General features: G+C 37.8%; 3 protein-coding genes and 1 pseudogene across 6 annotated transcripts; 2 read left to right on the top strand and 2 right to left on the bottom strand.

The window, feature by feature from the left end:
• Window positions 1–154: 154 nt before the first annotated feature.
• Window positions 155–2,521, top strand: LOC147562877 (small ribosomal subunit protein eS21y). Its single transcript, XM_086674036.1, has 4 exons — window positions 155–786; window positions 871–970; window positions 1,075–1,207; window positions 2,303–2,521. Exons 2-4 carry the CDS (start codon window positions 921–923, stop codon window positions 2,366–2,368), a joined length of 249 nt encoding a protein of 82 aa, XP_086530162.1. The 5' UTR covers window positions 155–786; window positions 871–920; the 3' UTR covers window positions 2,369–2,521.
• A 1,119-nt stretch (window positions 2,522–3,640) lies between these two features.
• LOC147562876 (uncharacterized) lies at window positions 3,641–9,344 on the top strand. 4 transcript variants are annotated; one of them, XM_086673999.1, is made up of 4 exons: window positions 3,641–3,803; window positions 3,889–3,972; window positions 6,324–7,051; window positions 7,884–9,344. In XM_086673999.1, exons 3-4 carry the CDS (start codon window positions 6,332–6,334, stop codon window positions 9,171–9,173), a joined length of 2,010 nt encoding a protein of 669 aa, XP_086530125.1. In that variant the 5' UTR covers window positions 3,641–3,803; window positions 3,889–3,972; window positions 6,324–6,331; the 3' UTR covers window positions 9,174–9,344. The 4 variants fall into 4 exon arrangements, with proteins under 4 accessions (XP_086530125.1, XP_086530114.1, XP_086530097.1 ...); XM_086673988.1 differs by lacking the exon at window positions 3,641–3,803 and having other exon boundaries at window positions 3,882–3,972; XM_086673971.1 differs by lacking the exons at window positions 3,641–3,803; window positions 3,889–3,972 and adding an exon at window positions 5,536–5,839.
• On the bottom strand, window positions 9,336–10,230 carry LOC147562875 (TLC domain-containing protein At5g14285 pseudogene; annotated as a pseudogene).
• A 752-nt stretch (window positions 10,231–10,982) lies between these two features.
• LOC147562874 (transcription factor GTE10-like) lies at window positions 10,983–15,625 on the bottom strand. The gene is made up of 10 exons (XM_086674013.1): window positions 13,911–15,625; window positions 13,761–13,809; window positions 13,500–13,661; window positions 13,111–13,184; window positions 12,878–12,947; window positions 12,393–12,470; window positions 12,192–12,307; window positions 12,047–12,092; window positions 11,802–11,932; window positions 10,983–11,713 (listed from the first exon to the last, which is right to left on the bottom strand). Exons 1-10 carry the CDS (start codon window positions 14,937–14,939, stop codon window positions 11,420–11,422), a joined length of 2,049 nt encoding a protein of 682 aa, XP_086530139.1. The 5' UTR covers window positions 14,940–15,625; the 3' UTR covers window positions 10,983–11,419.
• Between the last annotated feature and the right edge of the window lie 639 nt (window positions 15,626–16,264).

Below are 16,264 nucleotides of genomic sequence, written 5' to 3'. Positions count from 1 at the left end.
AATATATTGCCAAACTAATTTAGATAATAATCTTCTTTTCCGACAAAAAAAATTTAAGGTGCCATATAAATGTATTTTTGTTTTATACAGGTCTAGAACAATCCGAGTCTTTTTTTTTTTTTTTATTTTATTTATGAAAGGAGAACAATCCGAGTCTTAGTTGTTATTGATATAGTTGTTGTTTTAACACTCATGCCCAAATCCAACACAGAGGTAGTTTTTGTTTCTGGTAGAGGCTTCACAAACGCGCCAAAAACATCCCCACACATGGACTTGCACCTAATCGCTTAAGGGTTCAATCGGTTCTTTCACACGATAGCCTAGGGTTCAAACAGTTTCTCATAGTAATAAGGGAGTATCATTTCTTCCAACTTTGGAGGCGAAGCGTCGCTACCTTTGATGCCACCTGTGACGATCGAAGCCTTAACAGTTATGATATCGTAACCACCCGCGACGATCGAAGCTCTAACAATTATTAATATCGTCCAAACAAGCTCCATACGCATTAGATTTTTTTTTTTTTTTTTGAACCCGTTCTGATCAGACAATGTACGATAGCTATACCTTAAAGATTCGGTATTTTGGACAAAGAAAATCTTGCAGCCAAACACCACTTAAAAAAAAGGACTATTTTGTCTTTGATTTTGTAGATGGGAATCTTATAGTCTTTTCACATATCCAGACCCATTTCTAGGGTTTCGAAGGAAAAACATCTTTATAAACGTCGAATTTTTCAAGTTTCGCCGGTTTCTTCTATCTAAAGTTGCAGACTTCGTCTTTCATCTGGTACTCCCTCAAAGCCCTAACCTTTATCATTTGGTTAATAACTCTTTTTAGTTCCTAAATTATTTGTGATTTCTTCTATTTCAGTTGATTTATACTCTCTCTCGTAAGCTAGGGTTTTTCAAAGAATCATCAAGATGCAGAACGAAGAAGGACAAAACATGGATCTTTACATCCCAAGGAAATGGTATACACCCGAATCCTTATTCTTTGTTTACTAAGATAAGATCTGAATTGTTAGTTGTTTCTCTGTTTTTGAATTGATTTAGGGTTTTTGTTTTTGATTTTCAGTTCAGCCACAAACAGGTTGATTACTTCAAAAGATCATGCTTCTGTTCAACTCAATATCGGACATTTGGATGAGAATGGCATCTACACTGGCAGTTTCTCCACCTTTGCCCTTTGTGGTTTCGTTCGTGCTCAGGTTCATATTCCTTTTCATTAATGTCATTATTTGATAGATTTAATTTGGTATGTTCATTTGGATTAGTACATTTTTGGGTAGTTCTAGTTTTGTTTGAATTGTTCTTCACTCAAGTTTTGTCATAGAAAACCTAGGAATGGATGATCGATCGGGTAGTAAATTTACTGCTTTCGTTCATAGAAACCCAGGTATGTTTTTTTCGTTGATGTGAACTAGCTGAATCTAGTAATAGAAGACTGGGTATGGAGCTCCTGGATTTAAACTTATTCAAATATGGTCCTAGAAAACTAGGTATGAACTATAAAGTTCATGGAAGTAAACTAGGTATCTGAGCTATAATGGGTTGTTTGTTATAGGAGTTGGTTCGTCTGTGGTCTTTGTTATCTCTCGCTATGCAATATTGATCACCTCGATGGCTCGATTAGTGGTTGAATGTTTCTTCTCGGAAACAATTAGTTTAACATATGGGTTATTTATACAACCTCAAACATGTGATCTAAATGAAACAGGGTACTTGGATGATTGGATAATAGTTTTTATTTGAGAAACTTCCTGATTGGGTGTTGTTTTTTGTGGATTTTGCAACTAACCGCTGTTATGAACACCCAAATAATTTGATTAATCTGCGAACTTGCAAATTGAATTAGCTACTTAACTTGCAAATTGAATTAGCTACTTAACTTGCAAACTTTAGAAGTGATTGCAATCATGTTTAAAGAGGTGTTAATTTGTCCGGTCTGACCTGTCCTAATGTTCGAGGAGTTAACATTGTTCTAGAGGTGTCAAGTGAGCTGGCCTGGTCTGGCTTGCCCCATGTTAGCCAGGCCATTCCAATGTCGCGCAGTTCTGGCTAACATCGTTCAAATTAATAATAAACTAGCAAAAACATGATGTTTTAGGTTCACATCGTTAGTGCTTTTTTACTCACTACATCTTTGTTAGCTGACCTCTGGACTTCATCCATATTATCTGTTTTACAAACACCCATATTATCCATTGTAATGCCTTATTGATTTTCCATTTAGATACTTGTTAGTTGCTATAATACCTACTGATATTTTGGAGATCTGAATGATAACATTCTTGAATTTTCAGGGAGATGCTGACAGTGCAATTGACAGGCTCTGGCAGAAGACAAAAGTCGAAGTTCGACAACAGTAGGATGTCATCGCTATGGTCTCTCTCCTGACTGCAAGTCTATTTTGTCTGCGTTTTCTATGAGTAGGGATTATATGATGTTATGAAGTTCTTATATTTTTCTCCGGAAAGGTTAAATGACAATGAATTTAATCAATGTTAGTTTATTTTGTTTAAGTTTTCATTCTTCAAATATTAATTAGTCTTATAATAGCTAGAAATTTCCTATTCTTCAAGATGTTTATAGATGAAAATCCCCTACCTCTATAGCTTCATATAATTTTGATTTGGTTGAGGACCTCAGGCCTTACTCTTGGTATGACTACAGATTTGGATTTGGTGACCTAAATTTAGGTGTATAAAAACTAAAAGAGTATCCTTCAACCTTATTTAGATAGACAAAATGACTTAATATTTATGACTTCTGTATATAAGGTTCACACGACTGAACAATTGTAACGGTTCAACAAAAAAAAAACAATTGTAACGAAAAAATGATGTATAGTCCGCAAATTTTGGTCAGACCATATTTGTATATAGGTTTTTTTGTTGAAATATTTGTATATAGGTTTGGCGCAACTAAAGGATTGTAATGGAAAGAAAGGATTGTAATGGAAAGAAATGATGTATGGTCCGAAAATTTGAGTTTACTTCAATGCTGCATCTGAAGAACTGCATCGGTGTGCTTAATTATCTAAGAATGTTAGAGATGTTGGAAATCTAAGTCGACCACATCAGTAAGTCTAGATTTTGAGGCTATTCATAAATGAAACATGAAATACTCCATAAAAGGAGAACACATGCCATGCTTAATATTTGTTAATGGACATGAATGTAAGATAGGGATGAGGACTAGCTGGTTTGGTAGTAACTGGTTAGAGAGATGTCAGGCTCTCTCCTATGCTTTTCTTTGCTTTTTTATGCCTAACCATGTGAGTAAAAGGGTCGGTTGGACCCAATAAAAAGTGACAAGCAAGGAGATAAAGCTAAGTAGATAGAGAAAATGGAGTTGATTGATTAGCATTAGACCATTATTGCACTCTTTATGTTTCAAAGAGATCTTCCTTTTTATGATCTTCCATATCAAACCCCCAAGGCTGTCATACACATGCATTTTATATCTTACTTTTCTAGCATCACTCTCTTTTATTCAATGGGTCGGACTAAAGGCTTCCAAAAGAATTGTTATTTGGGTTGTCGTTGGGTGTCCCTTGGCAGCCGGTACAGAATGGGGTTAGGCACCCGAGATCCAACACTTCCTTTGACTGTCCTATTTTTTTCTTCTTCTTCTTACAGGTCTGAGTCCGAGTCTTTGTTTGGGCCTCGGCCGGATGGATCAGTGTCCTTTACTTACGGGTGTTAATGGGTGTTTGGGGGGTCAAAGGAGATTGATCTTAGTCAATCTCCTCTCCCGCGTGTTTATAGCATCTTGGCCGGGTACAAATAATGGAAAATATAGGTATTCGTTTTGTGTGAATAAAAGACGCATATTTATCTTACACTTTTTCTCTTCTTCTTTAAATCTTGATCGGACACATGCATAGGTCGGAGTAGGGCCAAGGTATGGGCCTGAAATAGAGTTCTGGCTGAGCCGAACTGGATACTGGTGCATGCTGCCTACAGTGTTGGTACCGTCTATTCCCATTTGATTTGCCCTTTCAAGATTTTCTATTTTCTTCCTTGAGTTATTATCATGTATAGATGAGTGTATCGTGCATCCTTTGTATGCCACCATCTAATGACCGTTCGATCAATCATACGGTCAAGCTCTTGGATTCTCACCATTGGATCGTTGATTGATGAACGGTCACGGATGCAAATATAAGAAAGAAAGTAAAAAAGTTGACTTTGATGGAACAATGATGCATAGTAAAGGTAGGAGATGGGAGAAAGTGTAAAATATGGGGTGTGGTCTCATGGTTTTGTCTCCCCATCAAAACCCCCACCCGATTGAATAATGCATATCTTTTTCGACCCCCGATTTGTTATAATGTTTATATTTGTTTTAGGTATTCCATGTCTAAAACTACTAAACCATTCATGCGTGTGGCATAAAAATTCATCCACTCAATCCCGTCTATCCAATTATATATACTCCACCGTTCAATATCACATATTACAACAAAAAATTATTGAGTTTATTCAACAACAAAAAAAAAAAAAAAAATTATTGAGAGGCAGATGCACAAATTGAGTCCTAGGGGTTTTTTTGTATGTTAAAATGGCTCTAGTGGATGCCATAGGACACCAACCACATAAACTGGTAAATATGTTTTTTTTTGTTAAGAATAAACTGGTAAATATGTTGACTCCTTTAGTAATAGCCAAGCAGATAATTAGACGGTGAATTTATGTAGCGCGCATTTATATCCTGTCATTCTCAACACGTCAACATTTGATAAATTTCTTATTTCATCAAAAAAAAAAAAATTGAAGTTGATGTTTATTTACAAGAGAACCAATATAGAAACTTCAAATATTAAACATACAGAGGAGGGACGACTTCGTAAAAAATAACTAACAGGGGTTTGAGGCAGACATATAAAAATAAAAATGAGGATAACAGAATAGGTCCTCTAATAGAAAGAGTGACTAACAGTCAAAGGGTTTGACTTGAACTTTTGTATGGGTAGAAGCTATATCTGTAATTTGTTATAAATAAGGGGTGGTGGGGGGGGGGGGGGGGTTTGAGGCAGACATATAAAAATAAAAATGAGGATAACAGAATAGGTCCTCTAATAGAAAGAGTGACTAACAGTCAAAGGGTTTGACTTGAACTTTTGTATGGGTAGAAGCTATATCTGTAATTTGTTATAAATAAGGGGTGGTGGGGGGGGGGGGGGGGGTTTGAGGCAGACATATAAAAATAAAAATGAGGATAACAGAATAGGTCCTCTAATAGAAAGAGTGACTAACAGTCAAAGGGTTTGACTTGAACTTTTGTATGGGTAGAAGCTATATCTGTAATTTGTTATAAATAAGGGGTGGTGGGGGGGGGGGGGGGGGTTGTACTAAATAAGGGAGATGCTAGAGTGCCCAGTTTTTAGCCCATTAAATTGCCCAGCTGATGTGGAATCACTAAAAGACAAGGGTTTTTCAAAGTTTGACTACGGTGGGGACCGCTTTTATTTCTAAATAAGGAAAGTTGGGCAATTTAATGGGCAAAATTGCTGGGCACTCTATCATTTCCCATTTAACTTTTTCTTTCATCTCTCTTTTTCCATTAGACAAGCACAAGAACCAAATTTTCAACCCCAAAAACAAAATATAATGAGAAATCTCCATCATTATCTTTACTGGTTCAATTCCCACTTCTTCTTCTTCTTCATCTTAATCACTTGGCATAAAGAATCAATCTCTCACCACATTCTTCATATCCTCTCTCTCTCTCTCTCTCTCTCTCTCTCTCTACTCAGACTGAGAGGACTGTGAATGTTAGGTGCTTTAACACTGGAACTTCGGTCTCTACCTAACCTACCCAATAATTCTAATAAAGTGGGTATCTTTTCTTCTTCTAGATTTTACTTTCTTTCTGTTCTAATCTCTATTTTTTTTTTTTACCGCCTTTTTCTTCCATCTCTGACTATATTTTCGCGGGGTTTTCTTCTTTTTTTCTTGTACTTTCTTCTCCATCTTTAATGGGTATCATTTATTTCTGTCTAGATGTCTAAATTTCACTCCTTTTTCATCTCTTCTTTGTTATTTTGATGTTTCCTAACTTGGGTTGTGCTTGATTTCATCAGTAAAAAAAGAAATAGTTATTTGTATTGAACTCATCTTCTTCCTGAACTGAACCCATTTGCTCTGTTTTTCGGATGTCATCTATTTCCTCTTAGGTCTCTAAATTTCCCTCCTTTTTCATATTTTCTTTGTTTCATTGATGTTTCCTAACCTGGGTTTTGTTTGATTTTCAGTAAAAAATAGTTAATTAGTTGAACTCATCTTCTTCCCCATTTCCTCTGTTTTTCTGTTGTTTCAGACCTTAAAATGCCTCCTTCATTATTTCCTCTTCGGTGGGAAAGTACTGGAGATCAATGGTGGTATGCTTCTCCAATTGATTGGGCAGCTGCAAATGGGCATTACGATTTAGTCCGCGAGCTTCTTCATCTAGATGCAAATCTCCTAATCAAACTCACTTCCCTTCGTCGAATTCGTCGTCTCGAAACAGTTTGGGACGATGAAGCTCAGTTCGATGATGTAGCTAAATGTAGGTCTGAAGTTGCTAGAAAACTCCTCCATGAATGTGAGAGTAAGAGAGGAACTACCAACAACTCTTTGATCAGAGCTGGTTATGGTGGATGGGTACTTTATACTGCTGCTTCAGCTGGAGATATGGGTTTTGTTCAAGAACTTTTAGAGAGAGATCCTCTTCTTGTATTTGGGGAAGGAGAGTTTGGTGTCACTGATATATTTTATGCAGCTGCTAGGAGTAAGAACTCTGATGTTTTTAGGGTTTTGTTTGATTATTCAGTGTCACCAAGGTGTTTGATGAATAGTCAAGGTGAATTTGAGGAAAAGAAAACAGGGGAGATTCCTTCAATTTTTAAGTGGGAGATGATGAATAGAGCTGTTCATGCTGCTGCTAGAGGAGGAAATTTGGAAGCTTTGAAGGAGATTTTGGGTAGTGATTGTTCTGATGTTTTGTGCTTTAGAGATGTTCAAGGATCTACTATCTTACATGCTGCCTCTGGTAGAGGTCAGGTTGAGGTGATGTCTCTCTCTCTCTCTCTTTAATTTCTCTTTCTCTCACTAGAACTCTTTCTGTGATGCACCGAGCCTTAGCAGTTGTCAATATTGTCCTCGTTTTTTTACCACTTAACACATGTACGGGGTTTTGTTCTTGGAGAAGACTCCACGAGCCCCCTGAAAAGGCCTCGGGTACTTACTAAGCTTGAGCGTACACCTATAGCCCAGACTCCGGACACTCGTGAGCAGTGCGGGACTATCATACTTTCTCTCTCGACTAATTTACTTCATGAGATGAGATATCTTATACAAAATTGTGTAATGAAGGTTTTTAGTGTTAGTTTTAGATTTGGATGAAGTAGTCTTTTTTTTTTGCGTTGAATTGCTTTAGTGAATGATTTTGGATGGTGTTAATCATATATTGAAGAAGTATCCTCAACGGAAAATCCCCAGAAATCTCGAAGATTATACTCTAAAGAGAGAGAGAGAGGAAGGGGTTTTCTGTTCGCATCTTTCATGTCTCTCTCGCATAGCTAAAAGCTCAGCAAGAACCCGAGTCGTAGTCTAGCGTATCACGTTGACATGCCGAACTCTTTCATGTCTCTCTCGCATAGCTAAAAGCTCAGCAGGACCCTGTAATCGTAGTTTAGCTTATCACATTGAGATGCCGAACTCTTTCATGTGTTTCACATAGCTAAAAGCTCGGCAAGAACCTGGATCATAATGTAGCATATCACAGTGAGAGGCCTACCTAGTAACTCGAATCATATTCAACTTGTTCATGATCAGAGGGTCTCTATGTTTTCTTTGTGAGTTTGTTAGTGCTTAAAACAGATATTATTTGTTCTTGCAGATAGTAAAAGATCTAGTAGCATCGTTCGATATTGTCACGTCGGTCGACAATCAAGGGAACACAGCCTTGCATTTGGCTGCTTATCGCGGTCACTTGGCAGTGGTAGAAACTCTAATCATCACATCGCCATCATCCATTTCCTTAACAAACAACTCGGGTGATACTTTCCTTCACATGGCTGTAGCTGGTTTCAGAACTCCTGGTTTTCGAAGATTAGATCGACAAATTGAGCTCATGAAGAAGTTGGTTTTTGGGAAGATTGTTAACGTCGAAGATGTTATCAATATGAGGAACAATGAAGGAAGAACTCCTCTTCACACTGCTGTCATTGGAAACATTCAAGGAAATCTTGTTGAACTCTTAATAACTATTCCTTCTATCGATATAAATATTCGTGATTTAAATGGCATGACTCCATTAGATCTTCTCAAACAACGCCCCCGATCTGCATCTTCTGAATTGTTGATCAAACAGTTTATCTCAGCTGGGGGAATCTCGAATTATCAGAGTTCTATGGCAAGAAGCGCCATTGTTTCTCACTTGAAGATGCAAGGAAGTAGCCCAGGAACTACCTTTAGAATTCCTGACGCTGAGATTTTCTTGTACACTGGTATTGGGATTTCGGGTTTCGGCTTTCACCCACTCAGTGCAAAGCTGAGTTCTTGTTCGAGTGAACCGAGTGACTCGGTTAGTGAAACTCGTAACTCAGTAGATACTAAGTTTCGAGGTTCTATAAATAATGCAGCAAGAAGACTAAAGCTTCTTCTTCGATGGCCTCAAAGAATCGAAAAGAAATCTACTGGCATAAACAAGTTGGTGCAGGAGGATTCGATGGATTCATCTGAGAAAACTCCAACCTCCCTCAGACAGAGATTCTCAAAAAACTCATCTCTTCCTACCAACAAACGGGCTTTATCCGTACGAAGTAACTGTCCAAGCCCGTCTGCCAAGAAGAAATTTGCTGCAGGGCTAATGCACGGAGTCATTCATGCCATGCCACAATTAGAATCACCTTCGAGTTCTTTCTCCCGATCGTCGTTATCTTCAGCAACCTCATTAGATAAACAGAAAGGTATATATATTGCAAACGATGATGATGCAGGACCATCTTGTTCGAGTCAATCATTTCATGTGGGTAGACAAGAAGCATCTCGAAAATCAGCATCGATGAATAAGAAGTTAATGAACCAGTATTTTTGCTTCGGTGCACAAGGACTTGCTGTGAATGAGCCAGGCAGCCGACGACAACTAAACCAAGGTTTTAAGCGGTCAGTACTATCTATCGCATAATCAAACCGACCGTGATATAATATATATATATATATTGTATGTAAGTGTTGTAGGTATCTCTTATATTAACGTCTTAGTCGGTTATAGTCGCCTTAGTAACCGTGTTTAAGATCTTATGTTGTTGTTGTTAATCATGAATACTACTATGAATATAACTTCATATTACTACTAGAGAGGCATTTCAACATTTTCATTGATGCAAAATTCATGCTAAAATTACAGAAGGTTTAGAAACTCTTAAGCTAGGAAGTATCGACCGATTTTACCTTCATGTGATCTTTCTCATTTAACCTTCTTCTCCAGTGCCCTAGTCTTTTCTCTGTATAAATCTACCCAGAGATTCGAAATCCACAATATACTAACCGAAATCGCCATTACAACTACAACCATCCAAGAAATCCAAACCCACTTAGGAATAACATCATCTGCTTTCCCACTTGCATAAAAACCAGCCATCTGATATACAAAAACTGGTCCTGCAAATCCTCTAACGATCGAATAGAAAACATAAAAAGGAGGAGACAAGAATTTATAGAGTTTCGCAGCAGTTGGTAAATCAGTTCTTCTAGCATTAGCTAATGTCCATGTATTTTGGCAAAAACTGGTGACTTCTGCAAGAATGAGAAGGATAAGAATGGAGAAAGCACCATGAAAGACAAGGTATCGACATGTTATAAAAACGAATAATGTCGCCAGATGATGACCAATAAAGAGAATGTCGCCGGGGAAGAATATCAGATAGTGAAGGAGATCCATGAGAAAATAGGCAATGCTAAAATCGAGAACCATATTTTGATGGCCTGTGTTTGGAGCGGAAAACCCGCGTTGAGAGTGGTTAGAGATGGCGAAAGTCGATAAGAGAACTGCTGGAGTTCCATGAAAGAAAGAAATGAAACAGCTAGATGCTTCAGAGCGGTATTTACAGTTCCAAGATCGAAAGATGAAGAAGTAAGCTAAGAGATATATAACTAGAAATGATGAGAAAAAGATAGCTAGAGGTGGAAAGGATGGATTTGCAGTTTCCATGCTGATAGTGAAGTACTAATAACATAAAGTAATCGAGTCTGAGTGGGGGAAATGAGAGTTAAGTAGGGAAAAACCAGAAAACTTGAAGAAGTTATAATGGAAACCAACCCATAAGAAACCTAGGTTTGAACTATGAAAACAGAGAAAGAGATGAAAAACAAGAATATCATGAAGTTTGAGAAGAAACGTTAGAAATGTGAAAACCAAGGATCATGAGATTTTTCTCCCTGACAGCTAGTTGGTGGCACAGAGAGAGGTCTACAAACCAAGACTGGTTCAGTTCCCAAAGCTCAAATAATGCATTAAATAATGATACTCTAACCGGACACATGTTCCGGTGGAATCATGAAAGGGTCCCCGCCGATGTCGGATATATCCCGGTGGAATCCTGAAAGGCTCCGCCTCGTCCTAACGGATATCCAGGCGGAATGCTGAAAGGGTCTGCCCCGGTCTGGCAGACATCCCGGTGGAATCCTGAGAGGGTCTGGCCCGATCTGGCCGACATATTCCGGTGGAATCCTGAAAGGGTCCGCCCCAATCTGTTGGACATATCCCGGTGGAATCCGACAAGAGTCCACTCCGATCTGTAGGACATGTCCCGGTGGAATCCGACGAGGGTCCACTCCGATCTGTTGGACATATCCCCGTGGAATACTGAAAGGGTCCATCCCAACTGGGATAGAGGACCTCTTGATTTAGAGAGAGAATGTACAATCTGTATGTAATCAAAGACCTAACAAAAATATCAACTCCAAGATCAAAACTTTCTACACAGATAATCCATCAAATAAAAGTATCATTTACTAATTCAAAACTTTCATTGCTTCAACAATTTCTGTTAAAAAAGGGGGTAAAAGAAGAGAACATAGCAATGTGCATTTCTGCAGCAACACTAAAATCTTTCTTATCGTGACATATTACAACTACACGGATTCCCAAAAACAAAATGTTGGATCCTCTACTATGTTCTTTCTTTCCAGGTTTGGGAGTGAAGACAAGAAGCTTGTTGTCTGCGTTTTGCCGTTAGTTTACTCTTTCGGCATCCAATACATTGCATTTCCATCTTTCAGTGATCCCCTTAGTTGGGCAATAGAATTCAGATTCACGTTCGGCTGACTCTTCAATGCCTTTCTCCGGTCAGTTTCGGGAAAAAGGTCTATGTTCATGCAAATACAAGTTCTCCAATCTTGTGCCTCTTATAATAGTCCAAACCAATTTTTTCAATCGATATCTCCTTTTTCAAAATTTTGTTGTATGGGCGTTCGAGGTGGGGATGGTTCTAAAACATCATCTGTGGCAACTTCTTCCTCATCTTCGTCATTTTTTATAAATAACCCGAGCTGCTCCAGGGGGTTATTGCTACCTTGGAAGTTGAAACAATCCATGGTCTCTTCATATTGTTCTTGGCTCGTCTCATTTACAGAGGGCAACTGCAAAACTGCAGGGGCTCCCTTGAGCAGTTCTAAATCCTCTAGAAAGTGGGTGTTCTCATTTATTTGAACAGTCTTCTCTATCTACAAATACCAAAAAGAAATATCTTCAGTGAAAAGCAATGAGGCAAGGTATAACTGATTTCACTAGATATTGCGGTAGTAGTTTAACCTCCGACAAAGCTTGCCGGGCCGTTTCTCTCTCTAGTTCCCTCCTTCGTTTAGCTTCGGCTGCAGCCACTGCTTCAGCTTGTTTACAAGCGTCTTCTGCAGCCCTTGCTTCAGCTTGCAACCGAGCCTTTTCTGTGTAATAGGAACCAAAACAAAATTCATAACAATGCCCAGTCACTCTCAAATTCACTCATCCAATACGGAATACTTAATAAAGATCAAGTTAGAAGAGGTTAATAATCTAACCTTCCCTTCGTTGCCTTTCAAGTTCCTCAGGATCCCCTTTTTTATCCTGATCTCACCATTGAATTATACCCGAACACATCAGATAATGAAAAGGTGGGTACAGACAAAAGTTGAATCAATATAACTAGCCGACTTCGTAACCAACCTGATTTAACGTCTTCTCTCTCGCTTTGAGGATAGTGTCAGCAAAACGGCTTCTCAAAAGTGCTGCACGATATATCTTTTCTGGTGAAAGCTGCCTCTCTAATGGAGTACTGTGCCCTATATGATTTGAAGAATTGAGCATCAAAACCTTGCCGGGTGATTGAAGGGTTAATGTCAACAAGGTTATACCATCCAAGCTTACCTTGTTCACTATTCACCTCGACAGAGGGTAGCCTTGGCTGTGAACTCTGCTCAACCTGATCCAGCCCACTAACCATTTCTACATATACCATAGCAATATAGTTACTGAATAGGTAGCATTAAGAACTGTTTTAGTGGTCAGCCTACTCAAAATTAAGATATTAATCCAATGTCCAAGCTCGTCCAAATGATCAAGATGGGGCGGTTGTGTGATGGCTACTAATCGCACAACCATCATCGCAGGGTCGGGATGTTGTCAGTCGGATGGTAATAATTACGAATCCGAGATTACAGTATTGTGTTGCTATATAAATAGAGTTGCTTATGATTGTAACAAGTAGAAATCATCTATTGGTTTCTAACAACTCGTTAAGTGTGTACGGTAACAAACTTTTCACATCCATAGAAATTATTCTCCAATGAACACTAGTAGATCGTGTAACTTTGTTAGTGGCTTTAAGGAATAATTAGGATAAAGCAACTCACTATTTCTATCGGGTAGATCAACAACATCACTTGTTTGTTGATGTAACGTTTCTACTGAACCCAACATTTCCTGCAAAGAAGCGAGATAGAGTCAACAAAAACCTGTTTTTTTTTTAAAAACTTTAACAGAAACAAAAACCTGATAACACTCGAGCAGAAGTAATCACTATGAAGTGAAGTAATTAATTTGAAGTGAAATTTGTGAAAGATAATGCAATAATAACAGGCGCAACCTTGGTTGCATCCACTGGGGATGAAACTTCAGCTTTATCAGTATCGGTTGCAGAAGATTCGTCAGAGTCTGAATCTGCAGAACGAATAAAACTCAGAGAAAGAAAATATATGGAATCTAGATGAGAAAGAGTATATGGTGTATTCGTGATTCAGTTCTTCAAACAATTACACAATGTCTTAACAAACAAGAGTCTAGTTAAGTACACAGTTTCTTCAATGGGACCAGAACAACCTTCATTTTTTTCTTGAAAAAAAGAAGGCAGGATACAGGAATTGTAAGTATATTCAACATCTACAATAAACAGCTCCAAACAAAATATTGCAACTTCGCTACCACGATTGGCAAATATGGTGAAAAAGAAAGAGAAAGGCAGAAACAAATACAAACCACTAGATGAAGATCCTGAATCACTACCAGAGCTACTTGAACTACTACTACTACATTCACTTGTTTTCTGTGTCGTATCTTTCTCAATCTCTACCGGAGGATAGCTTGAAATGGGAGGATCATCCCCACAAATATCAACATCCTCATCAACATGGTCAGTTTCTATTGCAAAAGAACCCACAATAAGTAGACAGTAAAACAATTCCACTTTAAAAGATACAAATATATCTTGCAATTCCAATGTTTAGAGATATAAATTACCTTTGCAAGGTGGTGAGGAAGAATTGCTAGGTCCTGAGACATTCAAAATCTGCATTTGGAGTAATAGACATTACTCATCACATTATACATATTCTAGTTCTGAAGTACAAAGAGAACTGAGGAACAAAATTCGGATATGACGGATTTTACCTCTACTTCACAAGGACCAGATTTTGTTTTCCTAGCTAGTTTCTCCCGGAGAAACTCGTCAAGAAGTTCCCGTAATGTGAATAATGTATCGTTGCTGAAAACATCGAAATCTATATCAATCTCGATATCATCCTCGCCAGTATGGTTGGCACCAAGACTATGTTTTTTCAAAAAGTCGACAATATTCTGTGGCAACTCCTCGGCCGAAGACTCTATATCTTTGCTTAGATTTTCTTTCTCCTCTTTCGTCATTATCCGTTTAACAGGCTCTATCATCACCTCATCATTGGTTGCTATGGTTTTTCTCTTTTTGTAGGGCGGAAACGACTCTGCAGTTAATGCTTCTCTATGAAGATCGAGTTCAACGGGAACTGGCAAAGACTCGTTAACAGGAAGTTTCTTCTCAATATTTTTCCACTTCGATTCAAACTGTTTACTAAGTTTATCAGCCATGATATAGACATCATTAGAGGGTGGATTATAAGTCAAAGCATTTGAAAAAGTAAGCCTCACATCAGCAAGAAATTCCAACGGACTCGAATACTCACGCTTCGTTATCTTGCTTTTTATCGTTCCGAAATCCATTGGGTTTTTAATAACATCAAGATAATCAGGAATGTTCAACTCCACAACATCAACAGGTTTGTTAAAAACCCAACCAAATTGATGCTTCATCAGACTTCTCAGAATTGTCCCACATTGTGTCATTAGCTTCGCATTCGAAGAGCTCGGTAGAGAAAACTGCTTGGTAGACCCATAGCCATACCCATTCTTTCCTTGGCCAGACAAAGTTTCAGATGGTAACAGGTGATCAAGTTTCTTTTGAAGACTTTGAACCTGTTCAAGCTCAGCCTTCAATTTGGCTTGCAATTCCTTTTTCTCAGACTGAGACATCTTGGATAAGGAGATGACTTGTGTGGGTATGCCAAAACTATCTAAACTTACACATTTCCTTTTAGAGGGATGAAGATACTCTGATGAAAACCTAGTAGAGTTTGCCCTAGATACTTTCTGTTTCCTACCCACCATTGCAATTCAAGACTTCTCGTTATCTTTTCTCTATATTCTTCGTAAAATTGAATTAGGGTTCCGGGAGATAAATTACGTTAATCTGATGAATACCCTGATTTTCTTTTCCAATATCTTAATCTGGGTTGAATTAGATTTGAAGTAGACGAGATTGGTCTCCGAAGATAGTATATTAAGAAACTTGTGTACAATCTCCAATTATATGTCCGAAATACGAAACCCTAACCTATGATAGATTTGATAAATTAGGTCAAACAAGAAACTTCAATGTAATCAAACGAAACAAATTACCAGAAAAAAAAACCCGCGAAATTCTGGTTGTTCAATGACGCAAGACAATCTCTCCGCGCCAAATTCAAAAAACACTTCGTCTTCTTCAGGAGTGAATAAATAGAAGAAGATGAAACGAAGATAAGGAAAAGAGTAATAACCCTAAATCGAACATAAACCCTAGAAAGCCTAAACCCTGATAATCAAGATAAGATAAAAGATTGAAGCTTTGGAGTGGATGTGAAAAGGTTTTTTCTTAAACCCTAGAGAGAGAGAGAGCTTCACGAACGAAACCCGTCGGATTGTTTTTTTTTTTTCAACGAACCCGAATAGAGAGAGAAGAATTGATACCCATCGGGTTAGGTCTCGTCGGTATTTATAGGGAAGTTACTTCTAAAAAATCAGACGAGGTAACCGACTTAATGCCCAATTGTATTAGAAACTATATAATCGGACGGCTAGGAATAATAGGATAGTTTATGAACCGTTTGATTTTATATCTAACGGCTGATATTTTGAATCCAAAGGAAACAATTTTCATTCACAAGTGATAATATCACAATGTTACATGGAAGATATTCTAATTTCTCTCTTCTAAAAACTTTATAAGAGTTACATACCTTTAAATGCAAAGTGTCTCATGAAAGGAATGAAATTGGACTAGACACAGACACAATGATCCTAAAGATCGAGAAAAGAGATCCTAAAGATCTTACAAAAAGACTCTAAAGATCGAAAAAGGAGACCCTAAAGGTCTGACAAAAAAAAATTTACATATAATACAATAAATTGAAACTACTAAGAACTTGATCTTCTTGAGCGAAGAAAAAATCGTCTTCTTTTCTTTTCATCTTCATTTAAAACCAAATCGAAACTTTTGTATTCATTCCATCTTTCTTTCCTTTCTTTAAGACAGATATCTACGATTTGATAAATTGAAGAAATCCATGAGGAAGGAAGATCCATCATCATACTATTTACTTCTTTTCTCCTGAAAAAAGATGAAGAAAAATAAAAGAAAAACCTAATTAATACTAAAAAAGAGGAATTCTCCT

Source organism: Eschscholzia californica, unplaced genomic scaffold (assembly GCF_041429995.1).
Source record: "Eschscholzia californica isolate CP2 unplaced genomic scaffold, dmEscCali1.0.p SCAF_1, whole genome shotgun sequence".
NCBI classification, from domain to species: domain Eukaryota; kingdom Viridiplantae; phylum Streptophyta; class Magnoliopsida; order Ranunculales; family Papaveraceae; genus Eschscholzia; species Eschscholzia californica.
The sequence above is the reverse complement of the archived record's forward strand: the minus strand, read 5'-3'. Positions and strand labels throughout refer to the sequence as shown.

Bases quoted from the DNA above. Each gene is read 5' to 3' on its own strand.
- LOC147562877 (XM_086674036.1), top strand. From the start codon at position 921: ATGCAGAACGAAGAAGGACAAAACATGGATCTTTACATCCCAAGGAAA. The intron at 971-1,074 runs GTATACACCCGA...TTTGATTTTCAG, and splicing joins CTTTACATCCCAAGGAAATG to TTCAGCCACAAACAGGTTGA. The intron at 1,208-2,302 runs GTTCATATTCCT...TTGAATTTTCAG, and splicing joins GTGGTTTCGTTCGTGCTCAG to GGAGATGCTGACAGTGCAAT.
- LOC147562876 (XM_086673999.1), top strand. From the start codon at position 6,332: ATGCCTCCTTCATTATTTCCTCTTCGGTGGGAAAGTACTGGAGATCAA. The intron at 7,052-7,883 runs GTGATGTCTCTC...TTGTTCTTGCAG, and splicing joins CTGGTAGAGGTCAGGTTGAG to ATAGTAAAAGATCTAGTAGC.
- LOC147562874 (XM_086674013.1), bottom strand. From the start codon at position 14,939: ATGGTGGGTAGGAAACAGAAAGTATCTAGGGCAAACTCTACTAGGTTT. The intron at 12,948-13,110 runs GTTGCGCCTGTT...GCTTCTTTGCAG, and splicing joins CCCCAGTGGATGCAACCAAG to GAAATGTTGGGTTCAGTAGA. The intron at 11,933-12,046 runs GTTAGATTATTA...CCTATTACACAG, and splicing joins TGAAAGGCAACGAAGGGAAG to AAAAGGCTCGGTTGCAAGCT.